Here is a 27,035-nt window from a genome sequence, read left to right on the forward strand (position 1 = left end):
CAAGCCCCGCCCCTCTCATGGCAACTGCTTCTGCTCCGGGTCGGCGGTGGGCGGAGCTTGAGGGGGGCTGGGCTTTGCGCCCGGCTCTGTTCCAACCAGTGATAGGACCCGCGGGGCGTGTTTTGGGGGACGGACAAATCGCGACTGGGGGGACTTAATGGGTGTTACACACATGCGCGCGCCATGGTCCTCGTGAGTCTTCGGTGGCGGCAGCTGGTGCAGAAGTTGCGCGTCGCTATTCCTCTCCCACCGGCTGGGCGTTTGGCGCCCGCTCCGGTCAGGTTTTGGCACGCCACTGGCGCCAGCTATCGGCTCCCGGAGTCTGGCCGTGGGCCCGCTAAGGGAAGGAGGGGTTGGGACGGCAACCGGAGCAGCTGCGGAGCAGGGGGCGACGAGGAGGAAGATGAGGACGGGCTGGACATAGATGAAGATCTGCTGGAACCGAGCCTGCCCACTCTCCCTCTTGACGCCCAGAAAGTGTTCATTGTTCACCCAGCTGTGAAATGGGGGCCAGGCAAGCCGCAGCTGACCACAGGTGTGATGCCAGACGTCAGGCACAGCCACACAAGAAAGGTGGTGTGTCTGCAACGCAGCTGCGCCCAGCTTGCCCTCCTGTGTGTTGTACTCGCACATGGAGTAACGGTGTTGGCAACCAGGCATAGAAACCAGCCCAAGTCATTCACAAGTCAGCTGCCTCTCAGCCTCACCTACCTCTCAGGGGATTAAATGAGATGGGGTGGAGGACATCCATGCACACCACCTTGAGCTCCATAGGGAAAAGGGAGGGATATAGAGGCAATTATTGTTAATAATACTGTTACGGTGACATGCATTAAGCTGAATTTGGGGTTCATGGGACTTTGAGCACATGTGAAACTGACTTGGAACAGAAACAGACTGGTGTCTCCATCTCTAGACGTGACATTGCCTCTAGCTTAAAAGGGGTTAACATTCCACGATTTCATTTCGTAGATGTACTTTTCATTATAACTGTGTGTTTATGGATAAACAGATCTTGAAAATGGATGTTATTATGTGACTAGAACTGTATTTGTATCATTTTTCTCTCCCAACTGGCAGCTGAACTACAACTAGCTGAGGCTGCTGCTCTCATAAACACCATACAGAACTGGACAGTTGTAGATAAAATAATCCTTTCTACAAAAGTTCCTGACAAGAAATTTATCTTTGGCAAAGGGAATTTTCAGCTTCTGACTGGTAAGACAATACCCGTAGGAAGCTTTGAAGCTTTTTTCTTTTCTCCTTTAATGCTTCACATTATCATTTTCATAAAATGAAACGAAACCCCGTGGTATCTAACCATAAGATTTATATACTAATTTAAATACTACATGTTCTAAATGGGGGGGGGGGGTTGAATGGCTATAACTTTGAAATATTTCACTGTGACTGTTTCAGTGAAATGTTTAGGTTTGCTATAATAAATAATAACAGTTGACTGTACATAATGGACTGGTTCAGTTATAACTCTCTTTAACCTGCAGCTTATTAAATTCTGAGCAAGCTTTCTGCATGTGTACTACCCGCTTACCCCTTCCCCTCATGCACCAGCTGTTGCACTTCTGTTGTTTTCTAATGCACCCAAATTGGGGGAACAGATTAATATCCATATACATTAATCCAACATCAGATACTGGTAGTAGTTCAAGTATAATGCTATAATCTGGCTATGTGCAAGAGTGAGTCAGATGTTCTCTTAGCAAATGACTGGTGCTGAAACTCTTGCCTTACCTGAGGGTGTGAATTGTCCCTAGGAATGTGATTGATGAGTATTTGTAGGACACTGCAGAGGGAGTGGGTGCCTGCCCTGCCAGTCCTTGAGAAATGCCTAAAATGCAGGGCTACTAGTTCACTTTTTTAAAAAAAAGTCAGTTACAAAATTATGTATCTCAATACTTTTCTTTTAGATAAGATTAAAGGACTGTCAAACGTATCATCTGTCTTCGTAAATGTTGAAAGGCTTTCTCCTCTAACAAAGGTAATCCAAAGTTTTATATCTAAGCTAACAAGTCTTCCTTCGTGGTTCTGGAATGTTTTTATTATATTGATATAGTGTGAATGTAGCTAAGAATCTGCATAAATCATTGATTTAGTAGTAGTCCAGAAGTCCAGTAGTCGAGAAATAACTCTGATTTTATTCGCTTGCTGTTGAACGGGCTAAGTAAACCTGCATAGGATTGGACTATGACAGAGTATGATGTTTGCTTCATGGCTAAACATCACTAAAATTTACCTAAATATGTTTCCATATTCCATGTGTTATTGCCTTTTCATGCATCAGTTTGTAATATACACATGAAAAACTGGACTAGGCATTCTCTTACTTGCACCTCAAATACTTCCTTGTGATGACATTTCCCCTCTGTAGCATAAATACAGACCACACAATGTTGTAATGCAGTAGTTTACTCAATCCACTCCACTAGGTACCAGCTGCTGGTGGGAGCAGGGAAACTCACAATGCAATAGTGCCCAGTGATATGCTACATATTCACATATGCTACACCAGAGAAGAGGAAACTCATCATAGGTGGTGACTTGGGTATAGGTGAAACCATGTCTAGAAAGGCTTATGGAGCATAGAGCCTTCTTCAGAATATATTGCTCCTGTGTTGTCCAGCAAAGGGCCAGGGATACATAGACCTCACTCCCATGCCTTTGCATTAACAACATGACTGTGTGCTGATAAGAAACTTTGCACAAAGCCTTCTATGCAGTCCAGAAGTCTGTGCAGTTCAGTTTCCAGGTCACATAGAAGCCTTTGCACGTACAGCTGTACGTGTGAAGGGTCTGTTGGTACAGATAGTTGTGTTGTTCGCATGAAGCTATGGGATGAGGCTACTTGGTCCATCCCCATTCCAGGAGTGACATCTTCTATATCAGAGGGCTATAAATATGCAGGAAATGAAGCACGAGGTTTTGCCTTTGCCACTTTCAGTGGCGTGAGCTGTTCTGATAGGTTTTACAATCAAGTCCTTAAAGCCATTAGATGCTACTTTTACAGCAGTACATTGTTAAAATTCTGAATTCCATCAAATTCACAGGCAGTATCAAAACCTTCAGTTTATTTTATCTTTTAAAAGAAAGAACTTGAAGAAGCCTGGCAAGTGAAGGTCTTTGACAGATACACAGTCGTCCTTCATATTTTCCGCTGCAATGCTCGAACAAAAGAGGCAAAGCTCCAGATAGCATTGGCTGAAATCCCACTTCTAAGGTACTTGAAGCAATGCACATTTCATGTTAGTATCTGGACAGAAAGCAGAAACGCTTTCAGATAATAACTTAAAATCGACATGCCTCTTGTGTAATATACTGATAGATGTAGTTAACGACATTACAAAGCTTAGATCAGTCTTTCCCAGCCTGGTGCCCTCCAGATGTTTAGAACTACAATTCCCATCAGCTACAGCTACAACAGACCATGTTGGCTGAAGCTGATAGGAGTTGTAGTCTGAAATATCAATAGAACACCAAACTGGGGAAGACTGGTTTGTATGCTTTATTTGAAAAAATTATAAAATATAACATGGCAGCTTACAACATATAAAAGCAGCTTTAGCAGTTACCTTTTTTTGGCAAAAGTTATATACATGGATTTTTTTTTATCATTACAGTTTTTTATGAGTACTTATTCAGCACTTCATCTCCTTTCAGGGCTGTGTATGTAGTTTTCAGAAGTTCTGAGACCCTTAACATACTTTTTTTATGTGTGAAAGCATCATCAGCATAGTACCATAAAACAGATTTCTTTGCCAATGAAAGTATTACTGTATGTTTAAACGATCAGAAAGAATCACAGACTGGCCCTGATCTTAGCTAATGTTAATTATGTGTAAGATTACAGTCCTATGCCAACTTAGCTGGGAGCAGGTGCTGTCAAACTCAGTGGGGTTTAACCTCTGGCTAGGCATGTATAGGCTTGTGCTTTAAAGGTAAAGGGACTCCTGACCATTAGATCCAGTCGTGGCTGACTCTGGGGTTGCGGCGCTCATCTCGCTTTAATGGCCGATGGAGCCGGCATACAGCTTCCAGGTCATGTGGCCAGCATGACTAAGCCGCTTCTGGCGAACCAGAGCAGTGCATGGAAATGCCGTTTACCTTCCCGCCGGAGCGGTACCTATTTATCTACTTGCACTGGTGTGCTTTCAAACTACTAGGTTGGCAGGAGCTGGGGCCGAGCAACGGGAGCTCACCCCGTCGCGGGGATTCGAACAGCTGACCTTCTGATCAGCAAGTCCTAGGCTCTGTGGTTTAACCCACAGCGCCACCCACATCCCTAGGCTTGTGCTTTAGGTCTCATTAAAAGCAATGGTATTTACTTTAACTCCAACTAACTTCTTGCATTGGTTTCAACTAATTTAACTGAGTTGCATCCATTGTAACTTAACTGTCAATAGACTTTTATGGCCACTGAAAGGCATATTAATTTTTTTATCCCTCAGGACCAATGTAAGAAATGATGTCAATCGGTTGGATCAGCAGAGAGGTGGCTCAAGATACATTATGGGTTCAGGTAGGCTGCATTTATTGTGGAAATTAATAGTAAAAAAACTCCATCACTATTGCAATCAAGGGCTTTGATGGAAACACTGATTACCACTCACAAGCAGTTTGTCTTTCTGGAACTGTTCTTGTAATGATTCCTTTAGAGCCATGCATATGAAACACGTTCGCTTAGACTTGGTTCTGTGGATTCTCCAGGAAAATCTGTGGCCTGGTTAGCACGTAATACTAATCTATACCATAGCTAAGCATGAATTGCTGCTGCCTTGCTCTTCCTCCGATTCTGCTGTTGCCATGCTACCTGGAGATAAGCTGTGGTTTGGTTTGGCGTTGCATCCAAATCCAACTCATGGTTTGTGTCCTGACAAAGCATGAGCTAAAGCCAAGCTTTTTTTCTTGGCTTACCCGTGGCTCTTTGTTTACCATGACCTTGGGTTCAGAAATAATGTCAAGCCAAAACCATGGCTTAGCTCCAGGTAGCAGGACAGTAGCTGGAGGAATGATGCAGGTGTGATGTCTGCTCTGAATACCCACATACTTGCCTACTCATGATTTGGGTTAGCGTTATGTGAGAACTGGGGTAAGAATAAAAGGGAGTCTGGCATCATTTTTACAGATCTTTCCTGAAAAAGGCATGCCTGTGCTAGTATGTTCAAGGTTAAAGACTATTCTAGCTGCAATAGGCAGGTGTGGCAGTCATGTTCAATGTTCTATACATCTAAGCAATACAGTGGTACCTCAGGTTACAAACACTTCGGGTTACAGACTCCGCTAACCCGGAAGTAGTACCTCGGATTAAGAACTTTACCTCAGGATGAGAACAGAAATCGTGCGGCGGCGGCAGGAGGCCCCATTAGCTAAAGTGGTACCTCAGGTTAAGAACGGTTTCAGGTTAAGAACGGAACTCCGGAATGAATTAAGTTCATAACTAGTTACCACTCTATACACACTTTTTATTGTGTTCCACCAACTGCTGAATCCTTCATATCCCTTCCAAAATTTTATTTTCATATACAGTGGTACCTCCGGTTGTGAACAGGATCCATTCCGGAGGTCCGGCCAAAGTTTTCTCAACCAGAGAGACCTCTTCTGCGCATGTGCGTGCAGCAGTAGACCACTTCTGCGCATGTGCGAGTGGCGAAACACTTCCGGGTTTGCCGCTTTCGCAACCCGAAGTTTACATTACCCGAGGGTAACGTAACCCGAGGGTAACGTAACCCGAGGTTCCAGTGTATATTAAAATTCTTTATATTATCATTACTGATGATGGAAACTGTTATATTTTAACAAAAATGATACATGACTTTTCGGATTGTTTCCAGCTTTTATTTTTACTGTTGTGTGATTATTTTTAAAAAATAATAATTTTGCAAAGACTTAATCTTTGGTGTCACCCTTGTTTCCCTCATGTGTTCCAAATGGGTGATTTTTGCTTTGCTGCTACTTGCTTTTCAGGTGAAACGTTCATGGAAGTGCAACTTCGCCTCTTAAAAGAAAAGGAACTAAAAATTCGAAAAGCACTAGAGAGGCTTAGAAGAAAAAGGCGCTTACTCAGAAGTCAAAGAAGAAAGTCAGAGTTTCCTACTATTTCAGTAATGGGCTACACTAATTGTGGTAGGAAACAGCACCACAAATGCTTATGTTGCTAGTATTTAAGTACTTGCCAGAAATTCATGTAAATGTGAAGAGAGCTTTGTGTAAGGAAGTATTAATTCTTGGACTGTAACATGTATCCATGCCAGTTGTTCTCAAGAAAACAAAGTGCTTTTTTGTTACTTAGTAGGGTTTCCCGCATAGCTAAAATCCTTGATAAATGGTAGTGCCTAAGCCTCTTTGCAAAGTTTTCACATTCTGCATTTGCCATGTGTGGAAGGGGATTCCTGAACACCCATCTGTGTTTATTGTGTAGTATTATTTCTGAAAATAACTTACAGGGAGTAGCAGATCCCACCACAAGATAGGTGGAGCCTGATATGTAGGAGAAAAAGAATTGAAAACTGCAGAGATTTCAAGGACCACTAGAAAATAAGACAGAAGGAGTGAAAGTGCACTAAAGGGGAGGGGGAAATACAAGCTGTTTAGGACCTCGGGGTTTCCTCTTACTGGTGTTGAAACAACTCTCTCATCAATCACAGCTCTGATTTCACTCCTTGGCTACAAATGCTGACAGATTGAAGCAGCCAGGCTGGCTTATTTCACGGAAAGGTGCTGCACACTTAGCTCCATAGCTTTCTTTGGGGAAGGGAAGGGACTCCGAGCCTGGGACCCCCTACCAGTCACAGAAAGACTCACAGGCACACTTCCTTCTGGCTAAATGAAACCTGATGGATCATGGTCTCCTGAACACCTGTCCGTAACACACTGATGTGCACCGGCATATGAATAGTATTGAGATGGTTGCTGGTTTTCTGCTTCTAAAAATGACAAGTCTCCATCCCATTAACTCCCCCCTCCCTTTATAATTGTGGCTGGTTCAGCTTTTCCTTCCTTGATTTCTGTTAGGTAAAACCACTCTAATCAAGGCCCTTACTGGAGATTCAGCACTGCAGCCTCAAGATCAGCTCTTTGCAACATTGGACATTACAGCCCATGCTGGCCTCCTGCCATCATGTCTGACAGTCCTGTATGTTGACACGATTGGATTTCTGTCTCAGCTGCCCCATGACCTTGTGGAATCATTTTCAGCTACGTTAGAAGATGTAGCTTGCTCAGTAAGTACAACTACCACCGTTAACAGATATGGAGCCTAAAAGCCAACAAACATATTTGGGAGAAATTACTCTTAAGGTGGGTGCAAATACTGGTCCCCTGGATACTAGGCACTTGTTTCTGAGGAATTTATAGGCTTTTGTTTGACTAACCTAGAGGAAGAGTTGAGGACTGCAACATACTGTGCTCAATTTGTATTGGACATTGTCGTAAGTGCAGACGCGGGTGGCACTGTGGTCTAAACCACTAAGCCTAGGGCTTGCCGATCGGAAGGTCGGCAGTTCAAATCTCCACGAGGGGGTGAGCTCCCGTTGCTCAGTCCCAGCTCCTGCCAACCTAGCAGTTCAAAAGCACGTCAAAGTGCAAGTAGATAAATAGGTACTGCTCCGGCAGAAAGGTAAACGGTGTTTCTGTGCGCTACTCTGGTTTCGCCAGAAGCGGCTTAGTCATGCTGGCCACATGACCCAGGGGGGACGGGGGACTGTCTGCAGACAAACGTCAGCTCCCTCGGCCACTAAAGCAAGATGAACGCCGCAACCCCAGTGTCGTTCACGACTAGACTTAACTGTCAGGGATCCTTTACCTTTATTGTCATAAGTGAGAACTTTAGATACAATTTTTTAAATCTGTTTAGCAAAATATCATACCTATGGGGTGCAACTCACCCTGCCCCCGTAATAGTTCTTACATTAATTTCCAAAAACAACCTAGATATGCTGAATTGCTTGCTAACTTCAGCCTTCTTAGGTCTTTCTCAGAAATATGTTTATTTTAAGCCCTCATTTGTGTCACATATGTTAAATACTACAGAGTGATGCAAGAGTATTTGACAAAAGGAGCTTTACATGGGTGTGGTTTTGGTTCAGTTTTATCTGGTTGGAGGCATCCGTTTAGCTTTTTCAAAAGTTTCTTTTTCCTGGTCTATTTTTCCTCTGTTGTTCCAAGGACTTCCACCTCTAGCCTTAGGAGAAGGTCGAATTGCTTAGGGTCTATAGTTAATGTTAATATATGCTAGAGATGAAAGCAATTTCTACTTCTTAGGAAAGTAAACAGGCACTCTAGAAATTAGCCAAATAATACTTCACCTAGAGTTCAGTTTTGTACCTCATCAAATAGCAGTATGAAACACTAGCCTTCTCTCTTACAGCTCTCTTTTAAAAGTCAAATAACTCAGCACCTTTTGGGGCATGCATATTATTTGTTACTAGGATTTAATCATACACGTGCGGGATGTTAGCCATCCGGAAAGCAACCTCCAGAAGGAAAGCGTGCTCTCGGTTCTCAGGAAACTTAATCTTCCCAGCCACCTACTGGAGTCAATTATTGAAGTTCACAATAAAGTGGATTTGATAAATAGGTAAGAGGTAACAGAATGTTATCGTCTATATCTCCCGGCTATCTCAATTCTTAATCAAGTTAAACTAGAGTATTGCAATGAGCTGCAATGTGCCAGATTCATTTTCTGCATTGCTGGCAAAACGCCACGGCCCTGTCAACCTGGACAAGAGCCAAAAGTCAGTGGGTGGAAGCCCTGGCACTCATAGAAGGGCTTTTGATCCATCAGACACCTCCACACTGGTCTGGAAAATCCTTCCACTCTCTGGAGGGGTACAGGGGTTAGCAGAGGCTTCTGCCGAGTCAAAAGGCCTTCCATGAATGCAAGGCGGATGGTTGGATTCCACCCAGCATGGCCAAAAATTGAGACATTTTCTCTAACTCACAATGCCAAATGACTGCTAGGTGGAATCCAGCGCACAACAGTTTGTGTTTTATTTATTTCCTCAGTTTTAAACGTTATTTAATATAAATTATGTTGTGTCCTTTAAACTGGATTGACTGGTTTATGAGTTTCTTAGAAATAAACCATTTAATATTTACAACCCTCAAAAGAGCTGCTTGCTTTTAATGAGGCTCAGAAACATGCAACACTTTGGGAATTGAAAAGTTGCACTTACAGAAGACCATAATGAAGAAAAAAATAATTTGTACTACATTTACAGTGAAGACAGACGTAGCACCTGAGCTATGTGATTGGTTTAAGAGCGAAAGAACCTTGCATTTACTTCAATATTTTTGATGCTAGATAGTGGTAGGAACCAGAGTCAACCACATGCCTGATCAGGTTTGAATACCTGAATTTTACCATTCTTCTGATCCTGATACTCTTGAATTTTCCCCAAACAAAATGATCTTGGAGCTTAATTCCAGAATGTTCTTCTTACATAGAATGGAATCAAAATATGAGCATCATCTTAATATGTCTGAAACATTCCTAGGCCCACAGCAACAAAACACACTGTGTATCAACTATATTGTTTCCTGCTGCCAAGACCTGACTTTCAGACCTCTGCTTTCTTCGAGGTATCATCCGGCTGAGCCAGATGCAATGGCAGTTTCTGCTCTCCTCGGGCATGGTTTAGAAGAATTAAAAAAGGAAATAGACAGCAGTGTTTTGAAAGTAACTGGGAAAAACATTATGACAATTAAAATCGATCTATCTGGACCTCAGCTCAGGTAAGGCTACTTACTGGTTGCGGGGTGTTTGTTGTAGAGCAAATTTGTATCGAGGATCCTTTTCATCAAACGCAGATAGCTTTTAGGTCTTTCGCCACAGCAAAGTTTTGGCACATCTTTAAAAAATAGCTTCATTTTCCTTGCCAAACCCACAACTTGCCTGTGTTCTGTTGGTTCTGTTGTAACAGTTAAAGCTGAAAGGGTTCCCTTCTTGGTGTGTTGGTTAGCTTTCTTGACCTTGAGTTTGGTGAAATATATCCTTGGGTGCCACCAGGCCGTTGACTTGTAATCATTGCTGCTGCTGCTACTACTACATAACACATCACCAATGTTTCCCATTGACTGTCTAGACTGCAGTCACAGAACTGCTTTGTTTCAATGTACAGTGGTACCTCGGGTTAAGTACTTAATTCGTTCCGGAGGTCTGTTCTTAACCTGAAACTGTTCTTAACCTGAAGCACCACTCTAGCTAATGGGGCCTCCCACTGCTGCCACCAGAGCACGATTTCTGTTCTCATCCTGAAGCAAAGTTTTTCCCCCTTTTTTAATTGATTTTTCACAAAATTATAAACACACAAACAAACATAAATCATAACCTTATTAAAACTAATCTTATTAACATTGTTAAGTGACTTCCTCGTATCCCCCTAGTTGAATTTCAGTGCAAATCATTTTAACGGTTTTCCAAATCAAAATTCTTATAAACTTAACTTAATCACTTAACATCTTTCTTTCTTACCAATTCAGCATTAAACATATTAATTCATCACATTACATATTTAAATCCTAAGCCTATCTGGTAATTGCAAGCTTTTTCCAATTAATTTAACTTAGCGTATTTAACTAAATAGTCATTAAATTTCGTCCATTCTTCCTGATACTCGTCCTCCTTCTGGTCACGGACTCTTCCGGTCAGGTCGGCTAGTTCCGAAAAATCCATCGTCTCTGAAGCAAAGTTCTTAACCCGAGGTACTATTTCTGGGTTAGGGGAGTCTGTAACCTGAAGCTTATGTAACCTGAAGCGTATGTAACCCGAGGTACCACTGTAGAAGGGAGCTAAGGAGTTCTTATTCTTCATATTGGGTTAGGGAACCCTCAGCTCTACCCTACCACCTTCCTGTGCCCACCTCATGTGAAGTATTTACAAGTATCGTGCAAAGTGAACAGCAATCCTGATTTGGAGGATTTGCTCAGACCAGGGTACTGCTTATTAATCTGAGCATGCAAGGGTAGGAGTGAGTGCATAAGCACACGGTGTTCCTAATACTCCAGAGATTGGTTTTTGTCTGCATACAGCCAATGTCTATAAGGCACTCACTGTTTTCTGCCTTTCTAGTTGGCTCTACAAAGAAGCGACAGTGCAAGATGTGGATGTTGTTCCTGAAGATGGTACAGCCAATGTGAAGGTGATCATAAACAATTCCACTTTGGGCAAATACAAAAGACTGTTTCCTCGATCAAGTTATTCATCTTGCAGTTAACAAGATAAATTATCTTTGCAGAGAATCTCTGTTTAATAGGTATTACAGAGCTGTTAAATACACACACACACACACACACAGAGAGAGAGAGAGAGAGAGAGAGAGAGGGAGAGAGAGAGAGCGCTTTGCTAGAATATAGAGCTTCATCCTGTTTGCTTCAGACAGACCAGGAACTGTTTGCCTTGAATTGCTGTAGAAGCGTATTTGTGAAAATGTCATGAGACAGTTGCAACACTTTCGGTTTATGGGGAATTGCATAAAACCACCCATTCTTGGCAAAGTGGCAGATCTATTCAATTGCTTATATGCAGGGTTTGTTATCAGTCAGAAAGCTAATTTTTAATCAAAGTGAATGTTGTTTTATCAGAAAAGTTGCCGTGATTTTCCAGACCGCTAATGCTGCTCTAACTTCTGTGTTACAATTCCTGACACTTTGTTAAAAGGTACTTACTTATTTGGAGAAGAAAAGACCCAAAGTTTTATATTACAGGCCTGGGCTCCCCTCCTTTAACAAAAATAAATATTTAATGCCTTCAGGGGAAACTTGATTGTAGCTCTATTTTTTTCAATGTACACTTAGAACTGTTAACACTGACTAGGGATTCTGGAATACATTAGTCAGCCTTTCTGCGGCTGTTCCTTTCTTATACCCTTCATAGAAGTAGATTAGCTTTTTCTGTAACGCTGCTACATCGTGGTTGAAGTCCACTGCTCTTATTTATTCAGTCTGACTCCCTAAGGTTTGCTTTTGGAACAAATATTCCCCTTCCTGTTGCCTACCGTGGTAAACATGATGCTCTAGCTAAACATTTTGTTCCTTGTTGTTGTTGTTGTTTAGTCGTTTAGTCGTGTCTGACTCTTCGTGACCCCATGGACCAGAGCACGCCAGGCACTCCTGTCTTCCTAGTTGTCCCTAAACCATGAACTTCAATCACATTCCTTATTTTTCCATAAGTAAGCCTTGATGAATTTGGTAACCCTGAACCCTGCAGAATTTTACAGACTTAGTGTAGCTGAGCACGCAATCAGGAGTCGCTGTCTCACTTAGCATGCAGCCTTTTGGGAACTTGATACATCTTGGCTTTCGAACCAAGAAGAAAAGCTGCGCTGTCATGATTACTTCTTTGTGCGCACGTCTTTTAACAGCTTTCAAGATGAGCCAATTCCCTAACTGTGGGAGCCTGCATTCCTGGTTTTCCATTTTTGTATCACCCATATTCTCCCAGATCACAACAGCATAGAATGCTGCTCTGCCTGTGGTTGCTGGATGCCTGTCCCAAACACTCAATGTTTCACAGTAATATATCCCCCTGGTATATTGGAATGCACAGATCTTTTAGAGCAGGGCTTTGGGAGATTGTATATTAGTATAGTGCAATTACTGCACTAAATGCTTCCCAGAAAAACTGGGTCTTTTCATAGAAATTTCCATGAAGCCACCTTCGGTTTATCCATATCCTAGCTGCAAGCAAAATCTTCAGAACATTCCTGTGAGGTAGGTGGGTTATTTATGGTTTTTGTTTCTTCTTTCTTTTTTTGAGATAGCATGCTAGGAGTTAACCCAAGCATGCATCCAAGCTGCAATGCTATTTTAAAAATTTTCTATTAAGGCCTATCACGTTTTCCACAAAGTTATTTTTTTCTATGAAGTCTCCAGCAATTATGTTGATACAGTCTTTCTTGGATCCAGGACGCTGCTTTTTAACCCACTGATTTAAGAATGGAAGGGCAGGAAGAGTCATTTTCTTAACAGATCCACGTAGATGTGCGAGAATATAACCTAAATCTCCAGTGAGGTTGATTCCTGCAACAAATAATCCCGCTGTAGGGAAAAAAGAAAAAAGAGAATTGCTAGCTGAAGTTCCTGTGATTTTATCCCCTTTTAGATATGTGTTTTCTGCACCAGCATAGCGTGTCGTTATTTATTTAAGCAAGGAAGAGCAGGCTTGCTCCCTTTCTACCACTATGTTGGTTCTGCTGCATTCACAAACCACAGAGAGCAAGCCAGATATTACTTTTGCCATTTATTTATCCATCTAGTAGACCACCCCATTGACCACATATCTGCGTAGGTCACAAAATTTAGAGGATTGTTTTACTGTATCTGATGAAAAGCAAAACAAAACCCTCAATATAAAATCCACATAAAACCAACACAAGGAGCATAAAATAATCCTAAAAGGCCACCCAGCTAAAAAAGAAGAGATTAGTTCCATGGACTAAAACACAAATTTGAAAGGTATGGGGATGTGCCCTACAGTGCAGCTGAGTACAGACTATGGCTCTTAACTCAGCAGTTGATCTTCATTTTTTTCTAGATTTTTCTAGATTTTCATTTCAAGCACCAGAGATGGGCACTTAAGAGCAGAACTGACATGGATGAGCACATCTTGCTTCTCAGAAGAGAAAATCAAGTTGCCTGCCAACGAGCAATTCTTTCTCGTGGACCCAAGCACTCCTCCTCCTATCTGCAGAATTTGGATTCCAATTCCCATCAGCGCCAGCCAGCTGGCTGTTTGGGAAATCAAAATGCAGCAATTACCTGGGCGACCATTCTGTTTCCTCATCTCCATGTAACGGATAAGCTCTGCCGCTGTTGTTTTATTTCCCCACCAGTAGGGAATCGCAGGCCACAACTCACAGTGCTTTGTCACTTGTCCTGGATCGTCATAGGACACAATAACCTGGTAGCCAGAGGACCACATGCTCCGTAGGGTCGGAGTGACCTGAAAGATAAGGGAAGTCAACATACTGAATTCATGTTGCTCAATAGGAAGGATGAGGATCAAGTTCAAGGCAAGCTCTGTGGAACCTCAAGTTCCAAGTCATACTTCCTGTAGTTCCCTAATTGTATAGCAAAATATATGACAGTAAGACTGCTGCAAGTGGATTGCAAGACACTTTTGAGGATAAGGCCACTGAATTCATGGAGACTCTCTTCCTCCACCCCCTTCCATGGACTATGTACTTTTAATATAACCATTGCTAGTTTGATGCCCATCCACTAGCTTAGGACTGCGGTCTATTCAAAAACCAAAGGACCTTTCTTTCCTACGTAAGTACATTTAAAAAAAAAAAATCACAGCACAATTCACTATACAGAAGCTAACTCCTATGGACTGGGGTCCCTTCAGCACCCTCCACCCCAATAAAATAATCGAAGGGGGTCCAAAGTTAATGGGCACTGGTATGGCAAATAGTGTAAATGTGCTGCATTATGTAGGGCAGGGCTTACCTGCCTCTTCCCCCGCCCCCATATTTTATTCAAGTTGGCACCTCCAATTCATTATCCATACACCCATGTGGAGCAGGCTACAGAATTGTCTGTGGTACTGCCTGCGAGTAAATCCCATTGCTATCAATGGAGCAACTATTCAGTGATATGTTTTACATTTGACCAGACACTGAACACCCCCACCAAACCTGGAGAAAGCTTACTTCAGCCAGGAGAGGATTGGTGCTCATTTTGGGAGGGTAGATTAGGCCTTGTATCCAGTGTTTTACTCGCAGGCTCATTGAAATTAAGCCACATGACAAAATTAGGTCCATCACTTTCAATGGGTCTATGCACGGTAGAACTTAATTAGATGCAACCATGTAAGCTGCCATTATTGTTTTGCAACTTCTTTCTTTTTTTAATGTAGCACACCTTAAGGAATTAACTATGTCAACATGTTTACATGCCGAAACATTTAACATCTTAGTAATGTGAGTAATAGCAAAACATAATTTAATTTGTGCTAAGGTTGCGCTCTGGAATCTTTTCAAAAATGTTAGCAGACAAAGAGTCGTGGAAAAATGTTAGCAGACAAAGAGTTCCTTTCCATTTTAACTAGCTTCAGTCTGTATCCACCACCTGGATAGTGCGCCTCAAGTCTCAACACTTCTTCTTTTTTCATTTTAAGAAATTAAACACTAAACTATTGCCATTGAATCACAGTGCATCTTTTGAAATCCTATTGACCAAAAAGGATGTGGGTATTGATATTAATATGTACAGAATCTCCTTCAATTAGAGCATAGTTCGAGGATATGTACATGAGCAATCCTATTTATTTCAGTGTATCATCCTGAACAGGCCAGTGTGAATAAGGCTTCTACAATCTTGAAACTTCACAACCAAACATTCCAAGCAACTTACATTTCTAGGACACAGTTTGCCACTGAAGATTTCCTTTGTACGGGAGACCAAATGGCGGTGATGGTCCTCATCTAATCCATCAAAATTTCTGAAAGCTAGAACGACAACCTCCCAGGGGTGGTTTCTTAACCATCGTAAAATATCCCACAGGACATCCTGCAAAAGCCAACACGAAACAAGTAAAATAAATAGCTGCTAAGTGCTACGAGGAAACTGAAACAAACAGCAACCTGTAATTGATGAATTTCGCAAGTGACATTAAGTTGCATACTACAGATACAGTGATGTTAATTGTGCAGGATTGGAATTTTTTTTACACATTTCCTGTTTGACATATGTTAGCTAACGCAAGCTGAGTATATTATCTACAGTATGCAGGGATGTGGGTTTGCCGATCAGAAGGTTGGCGGTTTGAATCCACGTGACGGGTTTGAGCTCCTGTTGCTCTGTCCCAGCTTCTGCCAACCTAGCAGTTCGAAAGTATACCAGCGCAAGTAGATAAATAGGCACCACTGTGGTGGGAAGGTAAACAGCATTTCCACCCGCTCTGACTTCTGCTACAATGTTCCATTGTGCCATAAGCAGTTTAGTCATGCTGGCCACATGACCCGGAAAGCTGTCTGTGGACAAACGCTGGCTCCCTCGGCCTGTAAAGCAAGATGAGCACCGCACCCCATAGTCGCCTTTGACAGGACTTAACTGCCCAGGGGTCCTTTACCTTTACCTTGTCTACAGTAGAGACAGCTAAAAAAAACCACAACCACTTGATGTAATTGCAACTATAGAATAATCTTGACTAAATTGTGGGATCTTGAAAATCTCGACTTTAATTTTCAAGTCTAAGTGGCAAGTAACCTGTCCTTATGACACAGCAGAGTATTTCTGCCCTGTTTGCATTACTGTCTGACAGGAAGAGTTGTTCAACAGTGGAACAGACTCCCACGAGAGGTGGAGGTTTTTAAGCAGAGGTTGGATGGCCACCTGTCATGTATGATTAAGTTGAAGTTCCTGCATTGCACATGCCAAAAAACAAAACAAAACCACAAACCAAAACAGAAGAGGTATCCTAGCTCAGAAGGCCTTTTGGTTTAAAAGGCTCATATTAACATCTGTTGCATAGTCTCAAATCCTATTGACATCAAATCCATTTGGCACACATAACAGAGCAATCAACTTAGGGGTGGGTTGCTCAATCATTATTTTCCAATAAATATGGCAGTGTTATAATTAGGAACCTAAAGTTAACCACAGATCAAATACAATACAAAAAACAACAACAACCCCAGAACATTCATCACATAGTAGGCAGAATTAATGGGCCATTTGATTTAATAATAAAAAAAAAGGATCTGATTAATTAGATACATAAGGTGTGATCCAAAGATTCTTGAGTGTACCCATCTACAGAGACTTCTTTTTCTCCAGCCTAACTGGGAAGGAAAGTGAGCCACAAAGACAGAAATCAATATTTTTCTCCACTTGCAACTTGCTTTTCCTTCCATGCTGGGCGGCACTAGATCAAAGTGAGCTACAGGATATTCTGGGGAGAGGTGTCAGGACCACATTGGGCAAGGCTGGAGGCTGCATGCTGTCCTCAAGCTGTGGTTTTCCCACCTCTCCTCTACATGGAAGGGAAAGGCTGTATGCACCAGAATTCCTTTTCTGTCCATGTGGTGCGCTCCCTGGCTCATTAAAAAAAGAAAGAAAACACAGAGGAAGCCTCTGTGCGTACAGAAATCTCTATAAAAGCCAGTGCACCCAAATATCTAGCAAACACAATTGTCTACTTCTCACTTAATTGGTAAACCATGTTTTAGCACTACACACACCAGGAAGTAGCCACAAGTCTTGGCCTCACACATTCTTTGTTTTCCTTCTGGACAGCCAGGAGAAGGAATTTGGACCAGAGATTGTCACATAAAGCAAACTTGTTAGCTTCAGACACTGTGGCTTGAAGTTGGTTTGTTCTAAAACTGACCAGAGTTTGTTTTGAACCACAGTCTGCATATCTATTATTCTTGGAAATCTAGGTACACCAGGATCTCAGTATTTTGAAAAACAATCTGTTCCAACCTCATGGAAACTAGAAGGCCAATAAAAGAGAAGCAGAAGTGTGTTTTAATTCATGCTTTGCAAAGCCAGTCAGGCAATTCTGAGAAGCTGATTCATATTTTGAACACTTAGGGTTTGTAATGTTTGTCTGCTGTAATTGTTGCTTAGCCTGCTGTGGAATCCTAATAATCTTCAAACAGATTAAAATATGCCAGCCAGACATCACAGGGAATTGCTATGTTATACCTGAGTCAACATGGTCATTGCTGAATCTTTAGTAAGTCTAAGTTTTGGGTCTTATTGAAATGGTGGACACCTGAGAAAAAAGCTTTTTGAGACCTGCGCTTTCTAGGCACAACACATTTGGTTAGATTAGCTTCATTACGCTAACAAGTTAGCTGTGCCTTAACTTAAATCCCATTCAGTGGGAGCTAAGCAAATGTAACTTAGTCTGGATCTATCTTTATGATATTTATAAAGCAGCATAACAGTAGCCAATATACCAGTCAACTGCATCTTCACGGCTACCAAGATTCCTGCCAATTAATTGCAACAGCCCCAATCCAGAAAAAAAGAGACATGCACAAGCAAGATCGAAAACAATGGGGCAAGTTTGTAGATTTTAATGGAAATAAAGCCCAGCTGGTTTCTTCTGAACAGGGCCATTGCTACAGCATGAATACAAAATACCCAAGCTGGGTATTGATTGATCTGTCTTTAACATGCCTTCAGTTCTCAAGGCCATCCTGGGCTCCTTTGGGAGGAAGGGAAGGATATAAATTTAATAAAGAATTGTAATCATGCATGTTGGTTTTAAACTTTCATATTGTGGTAAAGTCATCAAGGACCTTGGATTTTTCTAGACAATCTCCACTGAACGGGATCCATGTAAAACACAGATGTGCTTAAGCAGCGCCCTTTTCATTCCAACAGGACATATGCAGAAGAACATCCAAATAAGTCCTTAGTTCTATATTTCCACACTACAGACTTGAAGGAGCATCTCCTTGAACTTTGACACTAAAGATCATTTGATACAAAAAAAGGGGGGGAGAATTAACATCTTTTTCAGGCCATAATGGCATTCAATAACTTCCATTCCAATACAGATCCATTGCACTCTGTAATGAAAATCATGGCATCAGTGACCATGATCTGGACCGTAGGAAGGTAGCGTATTCCCTGCACTCACAAACAGACCTTGGTCTGTAGTGAGCCAGCACCCATACCAAGCCCTGGGAGCACATAAGTGAAGTTTCTGATTCACCTGGTACAGATGTGGTGCTTTCTCTGCCAACAAGACATATGCATACGTATACATGCATATAATATAATGTATAATATGCAAATGACCAGACCAACTAGTCCTGCTTAGTATGCATGGGATGTCTAGTTGCAGCACTGTTTGCAGGATCATAGGGGTCAGTACTCTCTGCACTGGCTGCAGAATCAGGCAAATTACCTGGCACCTGCCTGATCCAGTACACAACCTGATAGTTCCAAAAGCCAATGGTAAAACTGATGGAATTACTCTTCCTCAAATGGGATATGCCCCCACAAGGCTGTTACAGATGAGACATTGAGGCATACATGCAGCTTTTTCACCTGCACCAGGAAGGGGCTGGCACATGCCCCATATTACTTAAATAGTAGTTAGATCAGGGCTGGGGGACCTGCAGCCCTCCAAACATTGGGCTACAGCCTCCATCATCCCTAGCCAATGGATGAGGCTGATGAGAGTTGGGAGTACAACATCTAGGGGAGTTAGATCATTACAGTGGTACCTCTGGTTGCGAACAGGATCCGTTCTGGAGGCCCGTTCACAACCTGAAAAGAATGCAACCTGCGTCTGTGCATGCGCAGGTCGCAATTCACCGCTTCTGCGCATGCGCGTGATGTCATTTTGTGCGTACTTCCGGGTCGCTGCAGGACACAACCTGAAAATGCTCAACCTGAAGCAAATGTAACATGAGGTATGACTGTATATGTAACTACAGTAAGTTGTCTTAAACTCTTTTTTAAATTGTGTTGTGATGTTGTGTTTTAAGTCCTCCCTGGGACCTTAGGGTGAAAGGCAGGTAATAAATCCCATGATAATATGAAATAATAAATACTTCAGTGCTATGAAAGCAAAACTGTACCTCTACAACCGCTGTTGTGTACAGCATATGAACAAAGTGCAATTTCATGGAAGGTTCATCAGGCTTGTGAGCAATCCTCAGATCAAAATACCTTATTCCAGCATCCAGTTGCTCTGACAGAGTCAGCACCTGTCAAGTTAAAAACAAAGTGCAAACAAGAAAAATACTGAATTGTCTCAGTAGCACACTTTTTTGACTTTAGATAAAAAATAGTATTCAGAAGACAGCAGATTGTGTTGTTAAGTTGCTTAGCACAAACCTCAACATTTTTAATACATCAGACACATTTATTCTATTTCTCCTTGCGGTAGCTGTGGGATGGTACATCTCATATGGCCCTTACAGCAGAGTGAGCACGCTAACTGTTGAAAAAGCAAGCTTCAGTAATAAGACATAGGAACCAGAAAGTTTGAGAACTGCTTACCTGTGTTATAGACCACCTCAAAATAATTGGGTGTACTATGCTGTGCATATGCTTGTCCATAAACTGCAGCAACTTGGATTCATTTATGCTCACTTTTGAGTCCTTATCCAAGCAATAAGTCATAGCATCATGACTTCCTATTGGAATAAAAACGTAAATTCAATCTACTTCCAATCATTTGACAAATCTTACCCTCTGCACAAAACTTCATCTCTAAAACCATGTGGCTTTACACACAATTCCCACCCTAAGCACATAATTGCAAAAAGATCTATCAGTGGGGAAAAGCGGGTATCAAATCCCAGCTCAGTGCAAACCCTTTCATCAAGTGTCTTAGAGGCTGAGAGACTGGGTTGAAAAGCAAGATCCATGTGATGTCGGATTCTGAGCCATCACGCAACCTCCCAAGGTTGTTGTTTCTGGAGGGCTGGCAGAAAAGGAAAATCATTCCTGGCTAGTGCTTTCCTCTCAGCAAGAAGCTTTAAGTTAGAATTTCCTAACCACCCTCCTGATACAATTTGGGCAAACTACACATACCCCAAAGGGACGCGGGTGCCGCTGTGGGTTAAACCACAGAGCCTAGGACTTGCCAATCAGAAGGTCGCGGTTCGAATCCCCGCGACGGGGTGAGCTCCCATTGCTCGGTCCCTGCTCCTGCCAACCTAGCAGTTCGAAAGCATGTCAAAATGCAAGTAGATAAATAGGTACCGCTCCGGCAGGAAGGTAAACGGCGTTTCCGTGCGCTGCTCTGGTTTGCCAGAAGTGGCATAGTCATGCTGGCCACATGACCCAGAAGCTGTACGCCTACTCCCTCGGCCAATAAAGCGAGATGAGCGCCGCAACCCCAGAGTCGGCCACGACTGGGCCTAATGGTCAGGGGTCCCTTTACCTTTTACACATACCCCAACATTATGGCTTACATCTATTAGATTTTGTCGATGAGATTCGGCGTTGGGCCTGCTCCCTGACTGAGTTGTCGGGCACCAAAACAACAGTCAACATGACAGGAAGAAGCTCACTCCAGAACTATTTCCAAAATGTGGTCTACACATGTTGATACTGCATTTGTGGGAGTGCACAGGTGCTACAGAGCATAGCCAATCCAAATCTAAGTGTAATAGGATACTGAAAAGCTGGTGCTATTTACCTGGAAGTGACAAATTAGAGAGAGGAATGCCCCAGAGACATTCCGGCAAATTAGACATCCATTGGCCGCCGTCACTGTATAAGTGAACAGATTTCTTTTTTGAACGTCCCTTCATTTTCCCCTTTTGCGTGATGTTCTATAAAAGAAGCTGAACAAAATGAGAAGTTAAGTCTGCTCCGTCGGTATGACCTTCTCATTGCACAGTACAGTTGTGGCACTGATTAAATTCTAACACTTACTAAATTCAGGAATTATAGGTGTCTTGCACCCACAAACTAATAACAACACTCTAAGATAAGAATGTAAGAATCAGAGCAAAGGCTAATTTAATCAAACTCTGCAATTGTAGAGTTGGAAGGGACCACAAACATCATCTAATCCAATCCCCTGCAATGAAGGAATCTTTCGCCTAACGAGGGGCTTGAACCCATAATCCTAAGATTACGAGTCTCATGCTCTACCGAATGAGCTATCCCTCAGATACTTGCCATCTAAAATACCTGGAGGGCGCTAATGTACTAGACAAAAAATCGCACATCAAGTCTTTGTTCCACCCTTTGTACCTGTCATAAACTGCCCTCTAAGGCAGCCATTTATATTGCACCAGCCTAAGGGCTGTGACAGTGGTTGGAATGATATGCATCAGCACAATTTATCACCGCCTTTTTCTGAGTCATGGCAAATAGGGCAGAACTGGGTAACTGACCTACAGGCACCAGGTCAATTCACCTGTGAGTGGCACTAGTCACCATATGCATCACTGCTCCTAAAGCATATGCATGGGATTAAAACAACCCATCTAAAAGAGGCCTATACCCAATAATAGATTCAGACAATTGGGTTCTTCACTTAATGTGACTTTTGTAGCTGCCTTTGGAATCTAACAGATGATAGTGTCCTAAAGTCAAAATGCATTTCAAAACCTGTAAGCATTATGTTGTCTACTACTGCAAAGACCCATTTAGATGACCTGGTTATGTTTGAATTCCAGTACCTAGATACTGCAAAAGTCGGGGGGGGGGGGGATATGGTTGTCTGAATTCATCTTTTTTTTTCCCTTCACTGTGCAGATAAACCAATCAAATTACCTTTTCCTGTCCTGAAAGTGCATATCAATGGTTTTTTATATACTTTCCAAAGAACTGTAAAATCAGTTTTCAGGAATTTGTTTTAAAAGGCATCTACACTTCTTTTTTTATCATGTCTAAAATCCCAACCATTTACACAGGTAACTAGGAAGAACAGTCTGCCATCCACAAACCAAGATCAACAGTGCAATTCTTTGCATGCTTACTCAGAAGTAAGGTCCACTGTGCTCAACAGACTCCCAGACAAATTGATATAGGATTGCAATCAAAATTATGTCAAATGGCCGAGGGGGCTGTGGTGGAAAGAAGAATCTTGGTCCAATACCAAAATAGATTTTGAGTAAGTCATTCACGTTTGATATGCTAGAAAATAATATTGATAAAATTAATAGTCTACACCAGTGTTTCCCAAGTTTAGGTCTCCAGCTGTTTCCAGACAGTTCACATCATCCCTGACCACTGGTCTTGCTAGCTAGGGATGATGGGAGTTGTAGTCCAAAAGCAGCTGGAGACCCAAGGCTGGGAAACACTGGTCTATACCCATCCCAAATCTGTCAATCTATTTTACTACATGAACTGCAAAAGATGCAGTATGTCAAAAGCTGGAGTCAGGAATAGGTCAGCAATAAAACAACACCACCACCAGTGTCATTGAAGTTAATTCTTTACTCAAAGAAACCAAAACATTGCATACCTAGTGGTCACAGCAATCCTTCCGAGTAGGTCTTGCCCCAATGAAGCAGTTGTGAGAGCCTTCCCACCACTCTCTAAGGCTCTTCCCCCAGTTTCTTCCCCAGCAGACTGAGGCTTCATAATCTTGTCTCTCACTGCTCCACCCTCTTCATTTCTCTGTGTGTTCTGTGAGACTGAGGTGGGGGGGAGTTGGTCGCAACAGGAGAGGGAGACCCCCTGGATTCTTCAGCAGCCTGCCTCATCTCCATCTCCTGGCCCTCCTCCTCTCCTGCCCCTGAAGCTGGACTGCTCTCTGCCACAGCCTCTCCCTGCTCACTAAACCCTGTTGCCTCTTCAGCTTCCTCTGACCTCTCACCCGTCATCCCACTACCAGTCCCCTGGCCTCTGAGACCTCTTCCCCAGGGGTTTCCCTTGAGGGTTCCCCAGCTGGTGCCCCCCAACACTCCTCTGCATCCAGCCAGTCCATGATATAGTACAACAAAATCCCAACATAACAACAGATGTCATTTGGGCAAAATTAATCCGTGTACACTTTATTCAATAAGAATTAGGAACATCAGGGAGCACAACACAGATTAGACTCTATACAAACATATCCTAATCTGCCCCATATATAGCAGCCAATATTGCCTGACTACAGGAGATCATGACAACCATAACCTGATTTATTTCCTACCAGGCTATTAACCTATTTTTTTTGTACAGTCCCTTCTTCCATTCCTTGTGTATTGCTTTCCTAAGTAGGTCAGTTGTTCCCACACATAAATTACGAATCAGTAATACTAAAGCTTCCACAGCTCAGGCATAATCTCCTAAGGAACCTTATAAGCCAGGTAAAAATGCATAATAATAATAATAATAATAATAATAATAATAATGTCAGAGCAAACCAACTTTCTCCCTAACAAAAAAAAAGATGTTAGAGCACCATTCATTTTATGGGCATTATTCTCACCATCTCTATTCTAGATCACCCATCTATTCAGGTGATCAGTAGTAACAGTATCTGCTAAACCAAACACGTGCCTGTTTAGTGAGAAGATCCTCATGTGCAATAGCAACAGGTTCCTGATGTGTAAAGGAACCTCTAGCTTACGGTCATTATTGCGAGGAATTCCATGTGAGATGCTAACTCATATTCTAATTTGTTATATTTATACATCATACTTCAAGCTATATGACTGTACCATAAAATTGCATAATTACAGTGCATATGTTTGAGAAAAGTTCTAAACAGGTAAGGAGAACCTGTAGCCCTCCAGGTATTATTGGACTTCACTTCCCATCATTCCTAACCGCTGTCCATGCTGGCTGGGGCTGATGGGAGTTGGAGTCCAACAAAATCTGGAGAGCCACCAGTTCCCCATACTTGACCTAAAAACTTGTACGTTCAAGGCTGAACTACATGTTACAATAAATGCATGGTTTCACCAACAGCACCTTCTGTCCTACAGCAAATCCCAGCTTGAGGGACAATTTTAGTTGGACCTGGAGTACAAAGGAAAAGGTTTAATCTTCCCCTCCCTCTGCTCCTCTGTGCCTGCAAGTTAACAAAAAAGAAGCCAGACATATTAAATATGTAACTGCATTTAATGCAACATGTACCGTATTCTGGATCTTTCTGTATTTGTCATGAAGTATACATTCAACTCTTCTATCTTTGCAATCCAATAAATGTACTTATATGATACACATTGCCTCATTTATTCATATTTCGGTCTGATATTTCATATTTTGGTGAAATATGAACCATCCCTAAGCATTTATTGGAATTTGTGGATACCGCTTGTTTTGAACACATCAGCAATCCGTAAAACACAAAGTCCACAATTTCACAGTTCCCGTCTTGCACTTCTTTTTAGAGTTCAGCAACCCAACTCGGATGAACTGAAAGGCTCACAGACGGGGGGGGGGGGGCGGGGAGGCACGGGTTTCAGACCCAATACAAAATTTCAAGTAAAAATTCTTATTTAATGCGTTTGTAGATCGTCCTCCCCGCCCCCCATAGACACCTGGGAAGTTATTTTGCGCAAAATATTTCAATGGGGCATTGGTATTGTCTGTAAATAATCCAAGTTCCCCCTCTCTCTCTCTCTCTCACACACACACACAAACACACACACAGCACCTAGAACGTTATGCTACTATAAAAACTGAATGGGAAAGTCCTATATAACAATGGGAACGGATGTTTATCAGTTAGACTTTATTACTGCTGTGGTAGCACAGTTAAAAAACCGGTTGCTTAGAGACGCGGGACATGCCCTACATTCAGCTGTGGGAAAATATTTAAGCTGCAGTCCTAGTCACACTTTCGAGAGTAAACAAGGCTGCACAGGATTGTATCGTCGCTCGCGCGCAAAGCGGAGACGGGAGGCATCAAATATTTTTTTATTTTAAAAAAAGAAAAACTGCAAAGAAAAACTGTTAACTTACTTGAGGAAGAATCAGAAAGATCCCGTTCCAGGAAACATTCTTCAAAATCGCCCTGTCGCGTGTCACATTTGGCTTTCCACAGCACGCAATTCCACAGCGTTGGGGTCGCAGCTGCCCGTTCCTCTCAGCAACAGCAGAGCCTAGCTTCGCCTCCTCTCTCAATCCGGGCCCGCTCAGATTCTGGAGCCAACGCTCGCCTTTCCCCAAAAGCCGGGGCACCGGGAAATGAAAACAAACACACGCTGGCCTCGATTTGCATGCAAGCCCCGGGATTGGTCCTTGTCGCCAACGCCCCGCCTCTTGCGTGGGGGGGGGGCAGCCGAATTTGGGGCGGGACGAGGAGCAGCAAAATCTGAAACGGCAAAATCAGGGCTTTATGAAAGCGCGGAAGCAGAATTGCGGGTGGGTGAGAGAGGCAGAAGAAGCGCCGAGAGACCCTGGGCACACTCCCTTGCAAGGCTTACTTGCGAGTAAATATGGCTCGAGCTGCACACCCCACGCGCGATTGAAGAAACACTGGTGGGACTGCGCCCCATCCACGGAAGGTTTTTAACAGGCTGGTTCAGGCTTTCTCAGAATTAAACGCCAGGGTTGGATTAAAGGACCATGGTGGGTCCCCTTCCAATACTACGGTTCTGTGATTCCAGGATTACTGGATTACCATGGCGTAGCCAGGATTTTTGTTGTGGGGGCAGGCTTTTGTTAAGGGAGGCAAAACCTCAGATTTGTATTGATTTTTAATCAAGCAAATACAGTAAATAAAAATAACGAACTGACCAATGGAGTCGCTGATAGCTCTCTCTCTTTCTCTCTCTCTCACACACACACACACAGCTTCATTGTGGTCCATAGACCCAAAATACACAGTACAATGATAGTAAATATCAACAGCTATTAAGGTGCAAAATCGGTTCTGACACTCCACAAAAGTCCTCCCCCCCCCCATAAATCCTGGCTACCCCCCTGTAGGGTACTCTGCACAAGGGATGTGAGTATATAAATTATATATACAAAAAGGTTTTTAGGGCACTGAAGGTGATAAAACTGCTAGCACCTTTGCAAAGCAAAGCAGCATCTGGTGTGGTTTCAGACTGGATGGGGGAACCGCGTCATGTTGAGATTCCTGCATTGCAGGGGGTTGGACTAGATGACCCTCGGAAGCCTTAGGTCCCTTCGCTGTATCCTGCAGCATGTTCTTTAAACAGCATTAGTAGATTTGTTGGATACTGGGGGTTTTTGTTTGTTCTGTGACACTTTGCCCAACGCTGCCACGTTATTGCTGTCTGCATGGCAACCGAAGTGGGACAGAAATAAAATCAGGGTTTCGGTTACAGGGTTTCAACAGGACGTTGTGGCATAAGAGCTGGTTGGAGATTAAGCATAAGGCTATCGTATGGTTACTGGCCACAGTGGCTACGTTCTAACCCCACTGTGAGAGGCAATATGCATCTGAATGTCGTTTCCTGGGAATTGCAGGCGGACAGAATATTGTTATACTCAGGTCCTGCTTCCGGGTTTCCCACAGGTATCTGGTTGCCCACTGTGAGTCTAGGATGCTGGGCCAATGGGCTACTGGCCTGATCCAACGCACTTTTAAAATGTGTTGGGGATTACAGTGGTACCTCGGGTTAAGAACTTAATTCGTTCTGGAGGTCTGTTCTTAACCTGAAGCACCACTTCAGCTA

General features: G+C 42.7%; 2 protein-coding genes across 10 annotated transcripts; one reads left to right on the forward strand and one right to left on the reverse strand.

Annotated features, from left to right (window-relative positions):
* The first annotated feature begins 32 nt into the window (after positions 1 to 32).
* Positions 33 to 11,771, forward strand: GTPBP6 (GTP binding protein 6 (putative)). Of its 2 annotated transcripts, none has more exons than XM_081001388.1 (10): positions 33 to 535; positions 1,081 to 1,218; positions 1,929 to 1,999; positions 3,105 to 3,235; positions 4,464 to 4,534; positions 5,980 to 6,138; positions 7,027 to 7,235; positions 8,442 to 8,590; positions 9,595 to 9,747; positions 11,084 to 11,771. In XM_081001388.1, exons 1-10 carry the CDS (start codon positions 184 to 186, stop codon positions 11,226 to 11,228), a joined length of 1,578 nt encoding a protein of 525 aa, XP_080857514.1. In that variant the 5' UTR covers positions 33 to 183; the 3' UTR covers positions 11,229 to 11,771. The 2 variants fall into 2 exon arrangements, with proteins under 2 accessions (XP_080857514.1, XP_080857515.1); XM_081001389.1 differs by having other exon boundaries at positions 363 to 573.
* Positions 11,772 to 12,742: 971 nt separating this feature from the next.
* PLCXD1 (phosphatidylinositol specific phospholipase C X domain containing 1) lies at positions 12,743 to 25,585 on the reverse strand. Of its 8 annotated transcripts, XM_081001436.1 has the most exons (9): positions 25,351 to 25,585; positions 24,355 to 24,454; positions 22,916 to 23,079; positions 21,134 to 21,281; positions 19,987 to 20,123; positions 19,563 to 19,691; positions 15,370 to 15,525; positions 13,771 to 13,954; positions 12,743 to 13,050 (listed from the first exon to the last, which is right to left on the reverse strand). In XM_081001436.1, the coding sequence occupies exons 4-9, from the start codon at positions 21,246 to 21,248 to the stop codon at positions 12,815 to 12,817; spliced, it is 957 nt and encodes a 318-aa protein (XP_080857562.1). In that variant the 5' UTR covers positions 21,249 to 21,281; positions 22,916 to 23,079; positions 24,355 to 24,454; positions 25,351 to 25,585; the 3' UTR covers positions 12,743 to 12,814. The 8 variants fall into 8 exon arrangements, with proteins under 8 accessions (XP_080857562.1, XP_080857565.1, XP_080857561.1 ...); XM_081001439.1 differs by lacking the exons at positions 22,916 to 23,079; positions 24,355 to 24,454 and adding an exon at positions 22,428 to 22,584; XM_081001435.1 differs by lacking the exon at positions 24,355 to 24,454.
* Positions 25,586 to 27,035: the final 1,450 nt, after the last annotated feature.

The sequence above is a fragment of the Podarcis pityusensis genome (genome assembly GCF_964106645.2).
Source record: "Podarcis pityusensis genome assembly, chromosome: 4".
NCBI lineage: Eukaryota > Metazoa > Chordata > Lepidosauria > Squamata > Lacertidae > Podarcis > Podarcis pityusensis.

Bases quoted from the DNA above. Each gene is read 5' to 3' on its own strand.
- PLCXD1 (XM_081001440.1), bottom strand. From the start codon at position 21,248: ATGAAGGGACGTTCAAAAAAGAAATCTGTTCACTTATACAGTGACGGC. The intron at 20,124-21,133 runs GTAAATAGCACC...TTATTCCAATAG, and splicing joins CTCTAATTTGTCACTTCCAG to GAAGTCATGATGCTATGACT. The intron at 19,692-19,986 runs GTAAGCAGTTCT...TTAACTTGACAG, and splicing joins TGAGGTGGTCTATAACACAG to GTGCTGACTCTGTCAGAGCA.
- GTPBP6 (XM_081001388.1), top strand. From the start codon at position 184: ATGGTCCTCGTGAGTCTTCGGTGGCGGCAGCTGGTGCAGAAGTTGCGC. The intron at 2,000-3,104 runs GTAATCCAAAGT...ATCTTTTAAAAG, and splicing joins GGCTTTCTCCTCTAACAAAG to AAAGAACTTGAAGAAGCCTG. The intron at 3,236-4,463 runs GTACTTGAAGCA...TTTATCCCTCAG, and splicing joins GCTGAAATCCCACTTCTAAG to GACCAATGTAAGAAATGATG.